Source organism: Vanacampus margaritifer, chromosome 14, assembly GCF_051991255.1.
Source record: "Vanacampus margaritifer isolate UIUO_Vmar chromosome 14, RoL_Vmar_1.0, whole genome shotgun sequence".
NCBI classification, from domain to species: Eukaryota; Metazoa; Chordata; class Actinopteri; order Syngnathiformes; family Syngnathidae; genus Vanacampus; species Vanacampus margaritifer.
In genome coordinates, this window is record NC_135445.1 from 9,113,359 (window position 1) to 9,132,069 (window position 18,711).

Below are 18,711 nucleotides of genomic sequence, written 5' to 3' on the forward strand. Positions count from 1 at the left end.
ATGCAACATATGCCCGTTTCCATCTGTTCTTCTTTTATTTTATAGTTACATTATATATAATATTGAGAGGGGACTCCGTCGCTGTAGGTGGCGGTATACACTATAGAGATGGGATCCACCAGTATTTTAAAAGAAGTAAAACAGGAAACCGGAATTTTGATGTTAACCTGAATATTGACAGCAGGTAAACATAGTCACTGATAGTGTAGTGATTCACTGACTTTCATTCATCTAACGTGAATTCAGCTCCCACTTAGTGCTGATGTGAATGTGGATGCTTGCCTCTTATGTATTGGCGGCATGGCTCAGTGGTAGAGTCTTCCAATCTCACGGTTGGGAGTTCGATCCTCAGCCCTTGTGACCATGTCGACGTGTCCTCGAGCAAGACACTGAACCCCGATTTGATCCAGTGGACTTGATAGCACCCTGCAAGATAGCAGCCGACCACTGCTGTATGAATGTGTGTATTAATGGGTGAATATGAGGCTTTGTGAAGCGCTTTGGGCACCATATGGTGTAGATAAAGCGCTACATAAAAAGCAGTCAATTTACCATTTATATAGTACGGCTTTATACTGTACTGTTATCAGTCTACAGTTTACTGTATGTTCCTCGTGAGTGACTGGCAAAAGTCCAGAGTGTACATAAGATAGAATCCAGCTCCCTGCTGAACGGGATCATTGGAAGAAAATTAATGGGTGGATGGACTTTTACAATGACTACGCCTCCATGGGCAAAAGTCGGGAAATGACATCAGCCCGATCTGATTGGACAATCGGAAAATTGTAGATTAATAATTGCTTTTCTGTACATAACCTCAAATTCAATGTGAAGATAATGACTAGTATTGACAGTATTTTTACATACATTTATCAAATGACCGTAAAAAAATTGTAATACAAATTGTCAGTGTAAATTATTTATTATTTTATATTTCATTAACCTAGGTCTTTCAAGAAAAAATGCAAATGCATATTTTCCATCTAAAATAAGCGTACATTATCATTTCAGAGAATGAAATAATGACCATTTCGACAGAAAAGGGCAGAATACAGTGAGAAGTCTGGCATTTTCCAACATCTGTTGTTTGGTTATAAAGCAGTTGCTAGTGTCCTTTTCTTTTTTTTTTCTTTTTTTTTTTCTGGAGAGCTCAGTATTGTTCATTCGGTAACTTTACCGATTTGACATGTCATCATCATTGCTCTCTTTTTTTTTTTAATTTGGTATGTGTGTGCGTGCGTGTGTGCGAGTTTGTGTGTATTCATTAGTTCACCTAAAAAAGGCCGTCAGGAGACCCGAGGAAGGACCAAAGAAAATAAAAGGAGAGCTAGTGTCCTTTTCTATGCTGTTGTGTTTTGTAGAAATTGCACAAGATCATCAGAAAGGTGTGTCCGACGTTTGGGGTGGAGCTGCACTCTGCAAAGGCTGAAGTGGTCAAGTCAAAGCTACAATTCGATCTTTGCAACGTCACTTGCCCTCTACACACTGTTATCACCAAGCAGCTTCAGTGGCAGGCCGCTGTCTAAGACATGTTCCACAGACAGACTAAAAATAAATAAATACATCTCCCAGTGCCATTGGTCTCTGTAACACCACGTTAGGTAAGAGAGCATGAAGTGTCTGATAATTGTAATCATTGTTACTTAAGTCTAAAGTTACTAATAAAATCCGTCTTCACGCAAGTAATAGAAATTGACACATAATTTGCTCAACTTGTCTCTAAAGATTTGTTTTGGTCTATTGTTGCAGGTGATGCTTCCGATAAGAAAGGAAAAAGGACAGTCGGTTCTGTTGGCTGATGACAGGCAGTAATTAAGACACTGATCCTGTAATTAAGCAGCGGCAGGTATCTTGTGCATGGAATGCTTAATTTCCTTCCCCGCCGTCAATGCAACCCCCCCCCCCCCCACACACACACCACCACCACTTGCACTTTCCTGAGTGAGGTAGTGTGATAGTGTTCGGAAAAGACTCTTGGCACAGGTTATCAACCTTCAAAACAAGTCTTTCTCCCCTATGTCATAGCAGCGTTACGTATTTTGGTTGCAACACGCGGTTCATTGAAAGCTTTTAGCCGCCCCTCCATCCCTGATCAATCAGTTCAGTTGCTTGTCTTTCGCCGTCTTGCCAGCCCCCTCTAAGCCTCTTCGTTCTCCCTCTTCATTATTTTCTCTTTCAGTCTTAACCGGAATGTCCAAAACTAGGTTGTGCTTTTTTTGGAGTCCATTTTTCAGAAGCTCTGTGTTCAAGTGCAGATCAGATTTTTTACTTTCAAGAGTCATTCAACTTGTCCATTACTGCATGGTCACAACGTAGTAATGTGAGATAATCGGCCTATTGATTGTAATGTTGAAAAACTTACATTATGTTTAGCAAAAGGAAGAACGTGTGAGTGTACAGTTGCTTACAACTCTGACATAAGCTCTGGGGTGGGGGTGGGGGGACTTATTAAAATTCTTCTACTTAAAAAAATCAAGCATGCTTATCTTACATGCAGATGTAAATACATTCACACTTCTGAGGTCTTTTTAAATCTTTGTGTGAAAACACCTCCTTGCTTTGTTTGTTAACGATGTTCAGTTTGAGATTTGTAGCTTTCTAAATGATGACGTGATGAAAGCAGGATCCTGCTCATGTTCGTCTCAAGAGGCATGACTCAGTTCCTTGGAAGTTAGCAGGAGCCTTCATGCAAAAGAACTTTAACCAAAAATAACATTTGGGAAACTTTCAAAGACAGAAGTTTTTCAATGGATGTTAAGATCTATTTCTTGCATTGAGTTCATGCATTTCTAGAAAACTCAAGATGAGATGAAAATGAAACATGGACACATAGAGGACAACTGGGTATTGTAACTCTTTTTAGTAACCACAAATGAGCAGGAGACTTCATGCACTCCAATATTTTAGCCATTAGTTGTATATGAACCGTATTTCATTTATTTTTTAGTAACATGTAGACAACACTCCACAAAAGGATTCGGAGGATTTTACACTTGAGTGGAACCTGATTTATTTTTCTCTCAGCATGGGCCTAAAAACCCACCAGGAATGGAAAAGTAACTCCCAACATCTTAGAAAAACCCAGTGACACACTTTCAACCATTGGTCAAAGGGAAAGATTAAATATATTAATGATATTACATGTGCCAATGATATTACATGTGCCAATTAAATCTTGTCAAGAATTTAAATGCATTATGTATATATATATATATATATATATATATATATATATATATATATATATATATATATATATATATAATTTTTTATGTCTATGATTTTTTTTTAAACAAATTTTGCTTTCATCATATCAAGTTCACGTAAAGCCCTTCAATGTGTATCAGGCTTATTAGCATCTTAACTAATTTGAATAAGAATTAATGATTTATATATGTGGACTGCGTGAATGTCAAGCATAAACGAAATAAAAATCTGAGCCAACCCTCATTTTAAAGCTGACCTCTGACACGTGGCTTTAAAATATTCACCTCTCACTGGAATTCAGCAAACTTAATTAGAAATCAAGGTCATACAGCACATATATCCTAAAGCCGGCTATAGATGAAAAATGTCCTCTTGTCTCCTTTCCTATTAGCAATCTTCATTTTGTGTTACAGCTGCAAGTTTTCAACATTTTATGGGTGAGGATGAACACCGTTAGCTTGAGGAAAAGCTAATCTTGTGATGCCGGCTTCACAGACATCTGTGAGGTACTATGCTGACATCTTACATGCCACCATGTCAGATGGCATTCTGGACTCCATTTTGCACCTTTGGGGTTTATTCTCCAACCACGTTTTCATCGATTTGTGTATGGTTTGAATTGCTGAATTACGACAGCCTGGATGCCTAGAATATATTCCCAAGGTTGATACCTGTTTTTCTTACCTCAAAAGTATGCATTTGACTCCATTTGACATCGCATATGATGTCTGGGACATTCATCACTTTTACCCATAAAGGTTTGTGAAAGTTCAGTTTTATAGACGCAGCCTCTGTGCAAAAGCGTTGAAAATGGTTTCTAGTGCAAGGTTTAAGTCAGAAAGTAAAGTTTATTGAAAACCTATGAGGTACTTTCAGAAACTTCTACAGGGTCGATGAGCCAAGTGAGTCAAATCCTTTTAACGATACAGCTACCTTTTTATACAATAATACAGAATGTAAGCTTGATTTTTTTTTTAAACCACATTTCATCGTATGTGTTAGTGTCATTATGACTTTTTGAAAGTTCACTGTAGTTTTGTTGTGTATTTTTTTTCAAGCAAGGAAACTCATTCAAGTACAATCTTTTTTTTTTAGTAATACCTGTAAGGAAGCAACAAAACTGGCCATTATAATGTGTATTAGACTACATTTTTTAATGTGGGCTCTATTATTGGATTTTAGAGTGCCGGAGGTCATTCTACTTTGCCAACTGTCTCTAACCAGGCACTGCTCATGAAAATACATATATGGAACACAAAAAGGAATTCTGCACAAAAGCTTCATACAAAAAGCCCCGGTGAACAGAGCAAAATGCTAACTATTTTTAAATGCTTGATTGCTCATTTGAGGTCAAAGTGGAGGCATGGTTACAATGTGTCAAAGGAAAGTGCCAAAGGGAAAGCCTCTCTTTGGCCATCCATTGAGAGCATCAAATGCGGAAGAAATGTTCTTTTTATGCTGTATCCTGACTGAAAAAGCATGAGATTGAAAAGGCGGCGCGGGTTCTCTGAGGACGAGACATCTTACATCTCAGTGGAGCTCTTTTTACCTCTGGTGCATGGGTTTGACACCAGTGAAATGTGTATAGTACTTTGTGTAAAATAAACAGAATGAGAGAAATAGAGCACAATTTGGTTGTCTACAAGCTATAATGTATTTTACAAGCCATTTCTGTTTGAGATTTCAGCCATATATCACCTTCATACAGCTGTAAAGGTCATCCGGAATCAGACACTGTATACTTACCAAATCACCTGACCGAGCCAATCAACCACAAGCTGTGGGCCTTTTCATTCCAGACTCAGACATGGCTTGTGTGTGCCAAGAGGTGAAATAGACGGACCCAGCCAATGTCAGATGGTCTGTAACCTGTTCATATAAGATGTACCTTCGCTGAGAGAACATGACTAGCTTTCCAATAAAAAGCAATTAGCTGTAGTTTTAAATACTGACCTGCGGTAATACCTCGTTTCTCTGATCTCATAACCTTTACAGATATGAAGTAAAATGCATGTGATTTTCTCCTTACTAAGCAGCAAAGACTCACAGACTTCAGCTCTGATAATGTTTGGATCTGCAGTGTTGTTGATGAGCCTGGAGCAATGGATCAGCATGTAGCCAGAGACAAGCATAGCGCAATTTGTCATGGAAATAACGACAATTAAAGCATGAAATGTACAGACAGTGACAAAAACAAGATTTACCTCCAAAAATGGAAAACATCAAATAAACTCTTGGCTTTTTGCTGTTGTTGTTTTTGTCATGCCAACACAGAATGGGTGCCAGTTTTGAAAAGAAGAAAAGTGTGACAATGACTATGGGACCAGACATTGCAAAGGGAAGAAAATCATCTTATCAAGCAGATAAAATGTAAATATAATAATAATAATAATAATAATAATAATGATACTAATAATAATAATAATAATAATAATAATAATAATAATCATCATCAAGTGACTTTTTTTTTAATTAACTTAAAATTAATTAATTAATTAATTGATTTGCAACCCCCACCCAAGCATTTTCTGGTCCCCATCTCGTACCTAACCTCTAAATGGATTTTTAAGAAACTGCCATACCCAATGAAAAAACTACCCATCAGAGACAGACTGGCGAGGTATAAATCATACTTACTTACCTTGGGGTTCGGGAGCTTGACTGAAACTATGGTGGGATATCCACCAAAGAAAAAAAGCCATCCTTCGTATGTCAACAGCAAGGCCAGTGTTGTAATAGTTGGGATTTTTCATTATGGTTAATTTTTAATTTTATGTTTACATTTGTTTTTCAAATTCAGTTAGTTTTCATTAGTTACTTTTTATTCATTTCTATCTTTTCAAAAACAGTTATTTATTTTTTAATTTTTTAGCTTAGTTCTCTTTTCGGTGAACGGTTCCTCATTGAACGGCTCCCGTCAAAGAGCCATAAGTCCCATCACTAAGAAATGAACCACCACTGCTTCCATCTTATATGTTTATTTTTTTTTTTAATCATCATCAAAATTTTTACAAAACATTTTCTGACAATAATTTACTCAAAGAGCCATATGTTTGCACTTGGACCAAGTTTCCACAAAAAATGCTTTAGGTCTGAGTACAATAAACGCAAAAGTCCAAATGAGAGAAGAAAACAAAAACAAAATCAAAAAAATCAAAAACAAAAAGAGCAAAGCAACTACCAAAGAAAACAATGCAGCACATATTTACACCCTACAGAAATCAACGCTCTGCAGAAATTGGATGGGAGGGAGACAGCAGGGATTCAGTTATTTTGCACATTTACAGTAGGAGGCTGGGAAATAAAGGGAAAGTGCTTTGGGCCTGCATGAAAACAAAGACTTATTCCGATATTGCTTTCTGTCAGCTCCCCTCTGCTTTCTCGCTCACTGTCATGACACATTAAATACAGGAATAAAATGCCACTTGTTTAAATTCAAACCTTACCTTATTCGGTGTTCACATTAAATACAATTAGGGGCGTAAATGGGCTTTGTCAGGCAAATAAAAAAAGTGTGTTTCCCTGACAAAGGTTAATGATCCCCTTTTGCTATTCTGCGTGCCCTCTGACATGAGCAATGGCAGAAAAACAGTGTCAGGACAATATGAGTCACAGGTTAAAGACCTTGGGCTAATGTGAAGCAGCAATGGACAATAACAATCAATGGGGACCGGGGCAGACATGAGCATCAGTAGTGGTGACATCGGCTTAAGGGAGGTAGATGAGTACATGACGCTGTAGGCGCACACACACTCAGGCCCATCATTTATTACATGCAGACTACGGCTATCTTGTAATTACACATCTGTTTAAGCCTTGAACATAGCAATTCATCTCTTTTTTACAACCGTGACACAAATGTAAGTTTGCTGTGTGAAATATTGTGGTGTTAAGTATGGGACTTGGGCATATTAAAGTAAAGTCAACCTTAAATATTTCTTGACAATAATATGTTATATGTGACCTCACTACATTTTGCTAAAGCAACAACCAACCATAGCTCACCTGTTTTCTGAAGATGAGCTATAATTGGTTGTTACCTGAGACCTGAGCAACATTGATGTCATCTTCAGTCAGCATTGAGCAAAATGGCCGCCACTTGAGATGGATAAAAATAGCTGGATTGGGCTGCTTAACTCATAATCCACAAATATTAACTAGAATACCATATTTAGACTAGTGGGGCTGCATACAGTAGAAAATATCATTGTCAAAAAAATTGTTTGGATTGACTTCGCCTTTAAAATAAATAAAAATATATATTATTTTTCTAAACGTCCCACTAACTGCACATTTTCATTACAAATCTACTAGATTTTTTTGAGAAAATGCTTGCAGCACCCTATAATGTCATAATTTTCCTGAAAGTAATAGAATTTGCCCTTAACTTGACTAAAAATGTAATCAAACCCAATAATGTAATAATTTCACCAATAATGTAATAAAAAAATGTCTGACTGATATTGTAGCACTTTTACGTGACGTAACGTAATAGCTGTGAGAAAGTTCAGCGAAACAAGCTCCGCCCACTTGGTTAGAAATGCTCTGCGGCAAAGACTTCTCGGTTATGATATACAATATATTATTATTTGTACCCAATAATGTAATAATTTCACCATAATGTAATAAAAAAAAGTCTGACTGATATTGTAGCGCTTTTACGTGACGTAACGTAATAGCTGTGACAAAGTTCAGTGAAACAAGCTCCGCCCACTTGGTTAGAAATGCTCTGCCGCAAAGACTTCTCGGTTATGATATAAAATATATGATTATTTGTAAATAAGTTACAATATTACAAAATCAATCAGGATTTTTTTTTATGGCATTACACTATTGGTGAAATTATTACATTATTTGTTTTTTATTATATTTTTGACCAAGTGCACATTTTATTACATTTGAAGGTGTTTTTATAATTTCAGGAAATTATTGCATTATAGGGTGCCACGAGGCTCCATTGGACTCTCTGAGTATATGAAGCAGTGCCTTGTGATAAACAAACTGGCGCACTGTCAAGCAGCAGAAGCTGCAAATCCGTATTTGACTTGGAATTAATTTATCAAATCTATTTACTAGGTAATGGATTAGAAATTACTGAACCATCACAGATTGCCTTCGGTGAACTCAGATTGATGGATGCACCAAAAGCTATAGTCATTTTAAGTATTACTAGAGTGTGTGCACTCTTGTTTAGTTTGTGGTTTTCTGCTGTCAGAGGCTGAGAAATCAAAGTAGAATCTTGATAGTGTAGTAAACATTCACATTAGATGTGAGTCTCTCTGCAATTGTTTGTACGTGAGCATGCATATATTTAAACATTTTACAGAATCCAAGGCAATTCACAAATGCCCTTTGCTTGCCATACAGTACATGTGTGCTCAGCCGTGTGCGAATCCCAAGCAGTTCGTATCCTTTAAGCACACTGGGAATAGACTTGCCTGAGACGTTCAGGATTGTAACAAAAGCTTTCATTGTGACAGAATAAATGTAGTTGCACTTATCCATTTGTCCTTACAATTTTACAGTGTTTCTGGTTTACTCACTGTCGCTGCATTTAGCTCCTCCTCCCTTTAAAGTTTTTCACTGCAATTCTTCAGCCTTTTTGTTTTTGTTTTGTTTTAATCATCCCACCACATGCAAAATGAAAATAAAAAGAAGTAAAGATAACAAAATGTATAAAGCAAAACCTCCCAGTAGGAATGAGGGGGTGTTGGGGAGCATGCTGTGCAATAAATCCGAAACAAACAAAAACCTGTTGGTGTTGTGGGCCTAGCACAGATGAAGTTGAACCTCCGCTTGAACATGCACCATTAAGCATGCAGAGCCTTTGAATCCCACTCCTTAATGGTGAAAGAAATGGACAACAACAAAACAAAACAAAAATAATGACTCCCAGTGTGTTTAAGAATGTACATAGCACATTCAAGCACATTTAGTTAACTTGTGTATGAATTGAAAATAGACAAAATTGTTGCTATTCTGTTCACGAAGCAAAGCACTACAATGGCCACTGAAATAACTTGGCACTCAAGAATAACAATGCATAAAACATTACAAAAAATAAAAATAGGCATTGCTTTATTTTATCGGGACAATACATAATTATATGGTAGGTGGAGTGGCTCAGTGGTAGAGTAAGTATCGAAGTATCCTTGAGCAAGATACTGAACCCCAAATTGCTCTTGATGTTGCGTCATCAGTAGGTGAATGAGTAGTCCAATGTAAAGCACTTTTAGGGCCTTGTAAGTAGTGATGGACAAATGACGCTTCATGAGACACTTGTGGTATTTTTTGACTCATCTAGATGGCAGTATTGGTTTAAAGAAAATGTGGAAATGTTATCAATTTCCATTGCACTAGCCTTTATATTTAAGCCAGGAGCACCATCTAGAGGAATAAAAAAAAATAGCGCAGGTGCTTCATGAAGCTTCATTTTACTATCACTAATTGTAAGGTGGAAAAGTGATGAATAAATTAAATACCATTTACCATATATTTAAAAAATAAAAAAACCCAGGGCGGGGGCGATAGAAAGACTTCATCAAACTAGCTTTGACAAAAATGATTGCTCCTCCCAAAACGGAGTTGAGTTTAGTTTTATGGCGTGTACCACAGATCATGGACCACAGAAAGGTAAGGAGAGCAGTCTCAGGAGATTAGAAAGACAATTATAGACAAACGTTGTAACATTGTATTTGTAATTGTGACCATAAAACACTACTTAAAAATCATTTTGTATGACGTTCAATAAATCAGGATGAAACTAATCTTTAAAAAAGAAGAAGAAAGAAAATGTTGATCTATTCTTTCTTTGTTTGATCCAATATTGTTTGTTTTGTTTTTTTAATACTTTTACTGTACAGTCTCGGAAGTTATTGGTGTTTGACTGGACTGGTTTGCTGGACTAGCAAGAGATAAACTGCAAATGGTGATACTTTTGCTTGGCACCCTTTCCTTGGTTAACCAGAACGAAGAAGCAAATTCCCTCAACATGGAAATGGGTATTTTGAAAAAGTTGATCTTCCGATCTAAAAAAAATTAAAACATTAAAAAAAAAAAATCCTTTAATCATTCATCATTTAAAAAGATATTCCAGGAAACACATTTGCCAGCTGTTGGGTAGTATTTATCCAGTCGTTAGCCTGGAAAAGCTAAATTTTTGCTGTGGTTGAATTAGACATGTTCTATTGCTTAATGACTCTTAAAAAATAAATAAACTAAAAAATAACGAAAGACAATGAAAATAATTGGAGTATTTACCCATGGGCACACAAATACAAAATACTGTTTTGTTAATATCTCCACCCATGCCGGAATTTTCCAAAAAGCAACATAAGACAGCATTTGCGTGTGCGTCAAAGGCTAAAACACAGGGAAAAACCTGTCCGTGTGGACACTGCAGCTGTACTTTTTCGTCACCATGCTTTAGTTTGGCTCAGAGCAAAGTGGTAAAGCATGGCTGCTGCCATTTTTGCAATGTGACAGTGTAGTTCTTACGCTGAACCACAGAAGGCAATACCAACAAAAGTACCAAGGTCCAGCATGAGACTAGCACCACTTTGCAGGGGTCGGAACGAATCCCCCAAAACAGTCCAGCTCCTAACATGGTCTTTTCAGTATCTCCTGCACTGTCAATAGCATGCATGGATAAATCATTGAACAGGTCTCCCCAGGTCAACAAGAGGCAGACATAAAGTTTGGGCGTGAGTTTTATAGAGCAAGGCAGACAGTATACTGTATGGACAGAATTGAGAGCACTCCTATTATAAATATGTTGGTAAAGCCGCTTTTACAAAGGAAACTCCACCAGCACTATGAAGCAACGAAGCGAATCAACGGCATTTTGTATGCAATGCACTGTACATCAAGCAAGGGTGAACCCCTCATTTTTTTTTGTGAAATTGTAAATAATTTGTGAATTTGCTGTTTTGGGGACTGCATTTGTTCAAACGCAAAGTAATGACACATTAAAGAAATATATGATTCAAACAGTCATATGACTTGGGATGAAACTCATAGCGCTGCATATGGCCACTGAGTTGACAAGTATGGAGACATCCAGAGGTGGGCATTTCGTTAATATTGATTGAAGATCCGTCAATTCGTCAATGACAGACGCCCATTGTGTTGACGATTGATGGGAAACTTTGTAAAACTGACAGACTAAGCATTGCCGGAAGTGGGTTTTCGTCCATCAATGTAATCGTCAATCTACCAATGACGGAATGCCCATTTTGTTGACAAATGACGGAAACATGGACAGACGCTAGTGATGGACAAATGAAGCTTCATGAAGCACCTGTTATATTTTTGACTCCTCTAGATGGCACTCTTGGTTTAAAGATGAAGTGGGAATCAATTTCCATTGTCCTAGCCTTTATATTTAAGACAAGAGCACTAACGAAAGACGTAAAAAAAAAAAAATAAATCTCAAGTGCTTCATGAAGCTTCATTTTACCATCACCAACAGATGCCCATTTCACTGAGGAATTGCGGATTGACGATTACATTGCGGTTTGGCTTGAATTATTGATGGATTGACAATGACGGAAGGGTATCCCGACTGTTCGATTGACGGGTGGGTTTCCATCCGTCATTGTAATCGTCAATCCGACCGAATGCCCATTTTGCTGAGGAATGACGGATTGACGATCATAATGCGGTTCGTCTTCAAATATTGACGATGACGGAAAGGCGCCTTGACTGTTGACGACTGACGGACACTCAAAATGTATGGACACGCCCACCTCTGCATACTTCACAATAGGGTTTTTCAAACTTTCTTTCATCATCAAGCTTTGGGAGATGAATGGATGACAGAAACCACTTAGGGTTTAATAGTTACGGGAGTGAATAGAAAAATATTTATCATTGAAACAGGAGCAGGACAGTTTCAACTTTATAACACATAGATCCCACACTGGAAAATGAATAAGGCTCCTCTTCTGTTCATAAGATGTTTCAGCAGAAAGTCATATTTTCTTGCCATCTTAAAAGATTTTGTATTTACATGATAAATAAGTTCTATTTGATTTTGACCTTTGATACGTCTATAGAATGTCTTGACATCATCATTGCACACCTCAAAAAGTGTCTCTTTTGTTCATGACAACAAACAAAAAGAAAAGATAAATAATTACCCAGTTTCTTTTCTTGATGACCACTCCATGTGGGAAATGTTCTCACAGTTTGTTCAGTTAATCTGGCGATACATCTGAGAAGAGTTCCAATATCTCTAGGTTTTTATTATCACTTGTGGAAAAAAAAAATCCATGTTCATTGCTTGCTTTGAGTCTTTCTTGCTCCATAAGTCAATGAACAGCAATACTTGACATGTTTGTCAAAAGTTCACAGAGAGCCATGATGTCACGTACTGGACAAGAGGGAGCTGTCAGGCATTATTCCCAATTCAACCCTGTGGATTCATCCATAGGCTGAGCCCATGTCAACATGATTCAACATGCCCCCACGAGGCACTGGCTTGCGCTGTGGTGGGGAGGGATGCAGGGAGCGACATGGTCAGAAATGATGCTCTCTTAATTCTCATGTGATCGGAGTCCGACATGATTCCAAATGGGGCAGTGAGGGTGGTCAGTGGACATCTTCAAGGGTACAATATGTACAATACTTGTCAATCATTTTTGCTTATTGGTTTAGCTAATTATTGTTGGGCTGCACGTGAGTACATATTTGTCATTCTTTTAACAGGACCATGTTTAAGTTTGAAGCATGCCCAAAAAGACGATTACAAGTTTGTGGGTGTTGCTGTGGAACGGTTTAGAAAATAACTTACATGATGAATGGTGGCAACTCATAATTATTAGCCAATCTGTTAGAAACACTGCAGACATTTAATTTATCTAAGTATATAAGTTATCAAATATGCTTTTTCATTGAGTTTTAAGAATGCCCTCAGCGTATGTGCGGTTCAATAAAAAAAAAAAAACTCTTTGGCTTGATATGTATAATTGAAGTAATTAATTATATCCCACATCCAAAAGAAAAAGTCAAACAAAGCAAAGACGAACTCAGTGTAATTATCCATCTCGACAGAGGACTGATCTTTATGGAATAATTATAGAAATTTGCATTTGTGGAAAATTGCTGAATGTAAATTACCATAGCAATCACAGTTAAACACCCTGTTTGTCACATGAAATCTACCTCTTTTTGTGTGAGAGCTCCTTTCTGTCATCCCAAAGTCAGAGTACATGCATTTCTATAATTTTGCAAAAGCATAACCCGTTACGTTGAAATGGGGGGAAAAAAACATAGTAAAAATAAAATTCTGTTTTACATATCCCAAACCATTTCAATCAGCTGTTGTCCTGGGGACTGTATTTGCTCAGATTGTGTGTATGGATACCAAAACCTTTCTTCTTACTAATGTTCCTCCTCATGTTCCAATAACCAGCTCCGCTGCCCCATCATTTTAAAGTCACAATTCATCAGAGGCTCATGTCCAGGTCACTAGCGTCCAAATTTAAGTGTACCGGTGCGCTCGGTGGGAAGACCACTGCTGGGAGGCTCCGTCGTTGGTCTGAGTGCTGGTGGAGGAGAACGAGGCCCTGGCACTGAGGGCCCCATGGTGGCGGCGGTGGGCACAGCCGGGAGCGCCACTGTCTGTATAGCGCCCCTCTCGCAAGGCCCCAGGTCTTCCAGACCCTCGAGACCCTGAGGGGGGCCCTCATAACCCATGTTTAGCCGCAGGGGTTGATGGGCTTGGCAGTAGTCTACAATCGGCTGCTCGTATCGGTAGAAGGTCAGCGCACTCATCTGATGAGGAACCTGTTTGCAGGGTGAGAAGAGGACAGCAGCGGGGAAGGATTGGGATACACAGAGAGAGATAGCAGAGAGCAGAGTTGGGACAAGAAAAGGAAGAGACAGAAAACGCAATTTTAGAATAATTAGACAAACTGCTTTGAAAAACACACACACATATTGCTTATAGCATGAAGGAGGTACTGAACCCCACCAGTTTACTATGCACATTCAATTAAAATGTTATTTTTTATGATTAGGAGTTTTGCTAGATAGCTAATTACTAATTAATCATTCCATATTTGTAGAACACTTTAAAATGAATAAATAAATAAATAAAACACAGCTGTTTTCTTAGGATGGAACCCAGGGGCAGCAGATACAATGAAAACAGCAGCGGCTCTAGAATTGAACCTTGTGGAACACCATACGATACGCTATACATGTCAATTCATATTGTGCATATTCGTCCGACCGTTCTCTCTTTTTTTGCCCACAGACAATACCAGATTTGAGTTGTGTTGTACATTATTAACATTTTTAATTCTTTATTTCATATATTAACCATGTTGAAATGTTTTATAGATGTGTAGAGTAGGTGAAATAGTGTTGAACTCAGTATAATTTGACCTTAACCTTGTTTTTGTCTAAAAATTCCTTCTCAGTGTTTTGCGCACACACATTCTCTTCGTGAGAACAGATTCTGCTTTGAGAGAGCACACACACACACACACACATTCTCTGTTCGCACCATCACTCACGGCCACTCTAAATCCAGTTCAATTTGTTTGTGAGATATTGTTTTGGGAAAAAAGTACGAAAAGTACCCTGAGAGTATATTTTGTCTAAAAAGATGAACACAGCTGCGGACTGTGTACGAAAATAATATTATGTAACATATTGTGTGAGAACCAATCTGTTTTACTTATTCATGATGGGAGGAGAAAAGGCGTTTTACTTTCTATAAAGAGCTGTCTTTCACAAGGGAGGGGGCGAGCACTCTTGGATTGACACACTCTTTACGTGATATTCAAGATGGTGACCGGAGATCTCTGTAATAAATCATCCTTCGAAGGAGCCTTTGTCACAAAGAAGTCTCATCTCCAATTTTTTGGAACACGCACACGATGACAAATTATATCATCATTTAACAGTTGACAATGTTTCAACAGGCTTTAAAGTAACAAGTAAGTTTCTGTAGGAATGTTAATGCAGTTACAAAATGTTGATAAAGTCCAACAGAATTGAATCCTTTCTAAATTTTGTTTCCATATTTTAAGGAATAAAACAATGCGGATATTTTTTATTTGATAGCTTAATATTGTTCGCTAATATGTGATGGTGACTTTTGGAAGGTATCCGCAGTCAAGAAAACAAAAACATTTACAGGTTTTATATACTACATGTTTCACAGCAAAACCCAATGGAGAGTAAAATATGGTGCACAATTGTCCAACTTGCTAGTATCAAAATATAAAGTGAGCCGATGTGCTCATTATGACTGATGTTTGGAGCCTCATTCCCCAAGTCCCTGTCGTTTAAACATTGATTAAAAGACAACTCTAAGAAAACTACACTGATTATGACACTGACCCGGGCATACAGGAAGATAAAACAAGGCGCTGCAGAGATTGCTAGCAGGTCTTCGTTACTTATTACATGTGACTGCAATCGCTCATATTCTTTTTATGTTTGGCCTTCGGGATAGTAATACTTTAGTTATAAAAAAGAAAGTCTGGCAGCATCAAGGTTATGAGTAATGATTAGACGAAACCAAGCCTGGAAAAGAAAAGAAAACCGACTGGCGACCGTGACCCTAATGAAGTGCAGAAAATGAATAAAAGGATAGATATATTTTATGCTGCATTAAAGCACTTTGTGTTGCTGGATGCATTCTTCTCTTTTTGAAATGGTGGGATAATACATTTTAAGCGCTATATATATTTGGAATGTTAATTTTTCATCATGTTTATAATCTTTTCAAGCGCAGTTTAATGTGCATTTGTGGCTCAAATCCTTCAGCCCAATTGGCAGCTTATTGCTGGCCCTCCATCATCATCCTCACATGGTGACCACATGCGTCTCCAGTGACCTAAAACCTTCCAAAATGTTTGCCTGGACGCATCTGCAGCATTTGCTTTTTTTTTACAAATGAGATGCATTTAATGTGAAAATCAGCCTAGTCATAAGATTTATGAACGGGAAAATGCAGATTTGGATGTGGGGATGAGTTTTTAACAGGCGCTACAGTGAATAAGCTTGTACTTTCTCTCCTGTGTCACGCCACTTCAAAGTGTCACAGCCAGGAGCACATGTCACATCTGGCCATGTGTTTAGTATGTGACCTCGCTCTCTCCCCAACCTTAAAACCATGCCAAAAAAAACACATGCGACTCTTGTGACAACTAAGCCCTCTTAACTTTCCAGTGCTAATAGCTGTAAGTATGGCTTTTAAAAAAAAAGATAAAAGATGCAAACATGAAAATACCAGGCAAAGGTGGCAGCTGACCTGGATTAAATAAACCCATGCCTGGCAGAGCAGCATCATAACAACAAAGTGTCATTCAGTATATCTTACCCTACCTTTTGAGACCTCAGGGAGGCTAGCACTCTGCTACATGAAAATAGCCATTTTTCTCTCAGTTTTGAGTGAGACACTGAGATATTTAAAATCATATTCCTGATGCAGGACTTTTCTTTCATCATTGGCTAAAGATTCACATTTGGAGGTGCTGATTCACATCTTGGCAGCTTCGCACTCAGGCGTGAAATGCCTCGGCTTCCAAGTGTTTCTGTCTGCACTGTAAACTGTACGCATTTAAACTTCTTGCCAGAAACTACTCATGTCTGATCGAAACTCATGCTCACCCTCCAACCCTCTACTCTTTGTGGGCCAATAATTAGCCATCGATTGGATTTGACACAAACAAAAAAAAATCCCCTTAAGCCTTGCCAAGTCATGCTTGAGATAAGCAAAACAAAAAGCAGATCTAAAAATGTACATTTCTAGGAACTTTAAAAAGTATATAATTTGTATCTAGGGTGGCTAGACTAGTGATTAAAATTGTTTTAAATAGTTCCTGGTGAGAATTTATTTTAGATTTGAATTTACATGAAATTGTAGTGGTTTTTAATTTTAAAAAATTAAAATCTTAAATCGTTTGATCCCAAAAACGTATAAATATGTTCTATTTTAAATGCTTTAAGTGTCCCAAAAACGTATTTAAACGTTTTTTTTTATTTTTTATTTTTTTATGTTGGAGCATACAGAAGGCTTTGATGCAGCCTATCAACTGCACAGAACGGTTGAAGCCATGGTAGTTATTACAAAAACGGCCATCGGGTGGCAGCAGAGTGTAAGAAATCAACCAAGGCCCTGTTTCAAACAAGCTGATTTCCCCACAGTTCTACATAGATTTGTGAATAATGATGAAACTAAGCTATATTCTAATGCCAATTGCTGCAAAACGGAAATAGATAGAATTTACTTTTTTTCCCCGCTAATCTTTCATTTGGGAGGTGCCATGTTTTTATAGCAATATTCTGTGGACCTTGCAAAATCAGTCAAAATCCAGTAAAACAGCCGAGAGCGAAGGGGATCGCTTCAGTGAAAATGGCCGGGAGTGAATGAGGTAATTATGCTGATCAATGCTATACACAGCTCAAGCTAAATCAATGGTAAAGCCAACAACATGCAGTTCAAGCTTGACCCTGAACCATGGATCTAGACGGAAGCCTCCCCAGAAAACCTTGCAACACTAGATCTGTTTTAAATAAAAATGGTGATTTGTAGCCTGAAGCTAGAGCATAACATGATTCGATTGAGTCGTGCCGCATTATAATTCAGCAATTGTGCAACACTGCAGTCATATATTCTTATAAAACCGCTACTGCGAGCTGGTGTCTGGTCCAAGCTTTAAGATGGATAGCAGACCTATCCCCTTTCTTGTTCCCCTACCAAGCCTTTCCGTCAAGCAACAATCTCCATAACTACCACCTTTCTTACTTCCTGAACCTCCTCCTTCCTCAAATGGTCTCCATTAAGTGAGGCTGACTCATTACATTATAGGCACTCAGTGGATTACTCCCATCATTTCCCTCTCAGTTTAAACCCTTCACCAACCTGGCCTCGGCCACCATTGCACCACCTTAGCTGCCGTTACACACACACGCGCGCGCACACACTGTGGTCCACCTCAGCTCTGCTCACGGCTCCCTGCCCAGTGCATTGAATTAATTAACTGATATTAACTCCAAAGCATCTCGCTGGATCCAATCAAAGTGCCAGGGCATTAATTTGCCCTTGTGCAGAATTTGTGTGACGACCACCCTGCGGGTTAAGTACAAAGTGCAAAGACACATATGCATTCAATTGTTGAAACTGTAAATATATTTTTCAATGAAGATCAACATTATAAGTGATAGACACTGAAAAGTACCACATTTACATGGACAAAAGGTCATGATTAACGAATGGTGTAAAGTACAGATTGCCCCTATGAGCAATTTCAGGTTGTCCTTCAAGCATGAAGAAACAGTCAGATGTGGGAATGATAAAGATCTTGTCCGATGATACAGAGTGTTTTAGATTGATAATCAGAAAGTTATTCAAACAGTGGAGAAAATTGCTGTTTTCACAAAGTGCAAACAACGTGCTCAAATTCAGAGAGGAATACCAAGCACCATGATGCAAAAACTGCAATGCCATGCAGGTACCATACTATGAGGGCTTGTGCTGTCAAG

General features: G+C 38.0%; 1 protein-coding gene across 2 annotated transcripts in view; it reads right to left on the bottom strand.

The window, feature by feature from the left end:
* Window positions 1–6,169: 6,169 nt before the first annotated feature.
* LOC144034137 (leucine-rich repeat transmembrane neuronal protein 4) overlaps window positions 6,170–18,711 on the bottom strand; it is a 102,136-nt gene continuing 89,594 nt past the window's right edge. The window contains exon 3 of one of the 2 annotated variants that reach the window (XM_077542699.1): window positions 6,170–13,995. In XM_077542699.1, the coding sequence (XP_077398825.1) occupies window positions 13,678–13,995 (318 nt within the window). In that variant the 3' untranslated portion in view covers window positions 6,170–13,677. The remainder of the gene's footprint in view (window positions 13,996–18,711) is intronic. The other variant, XR_013288164.1, reaches the window with a different exon arrangement.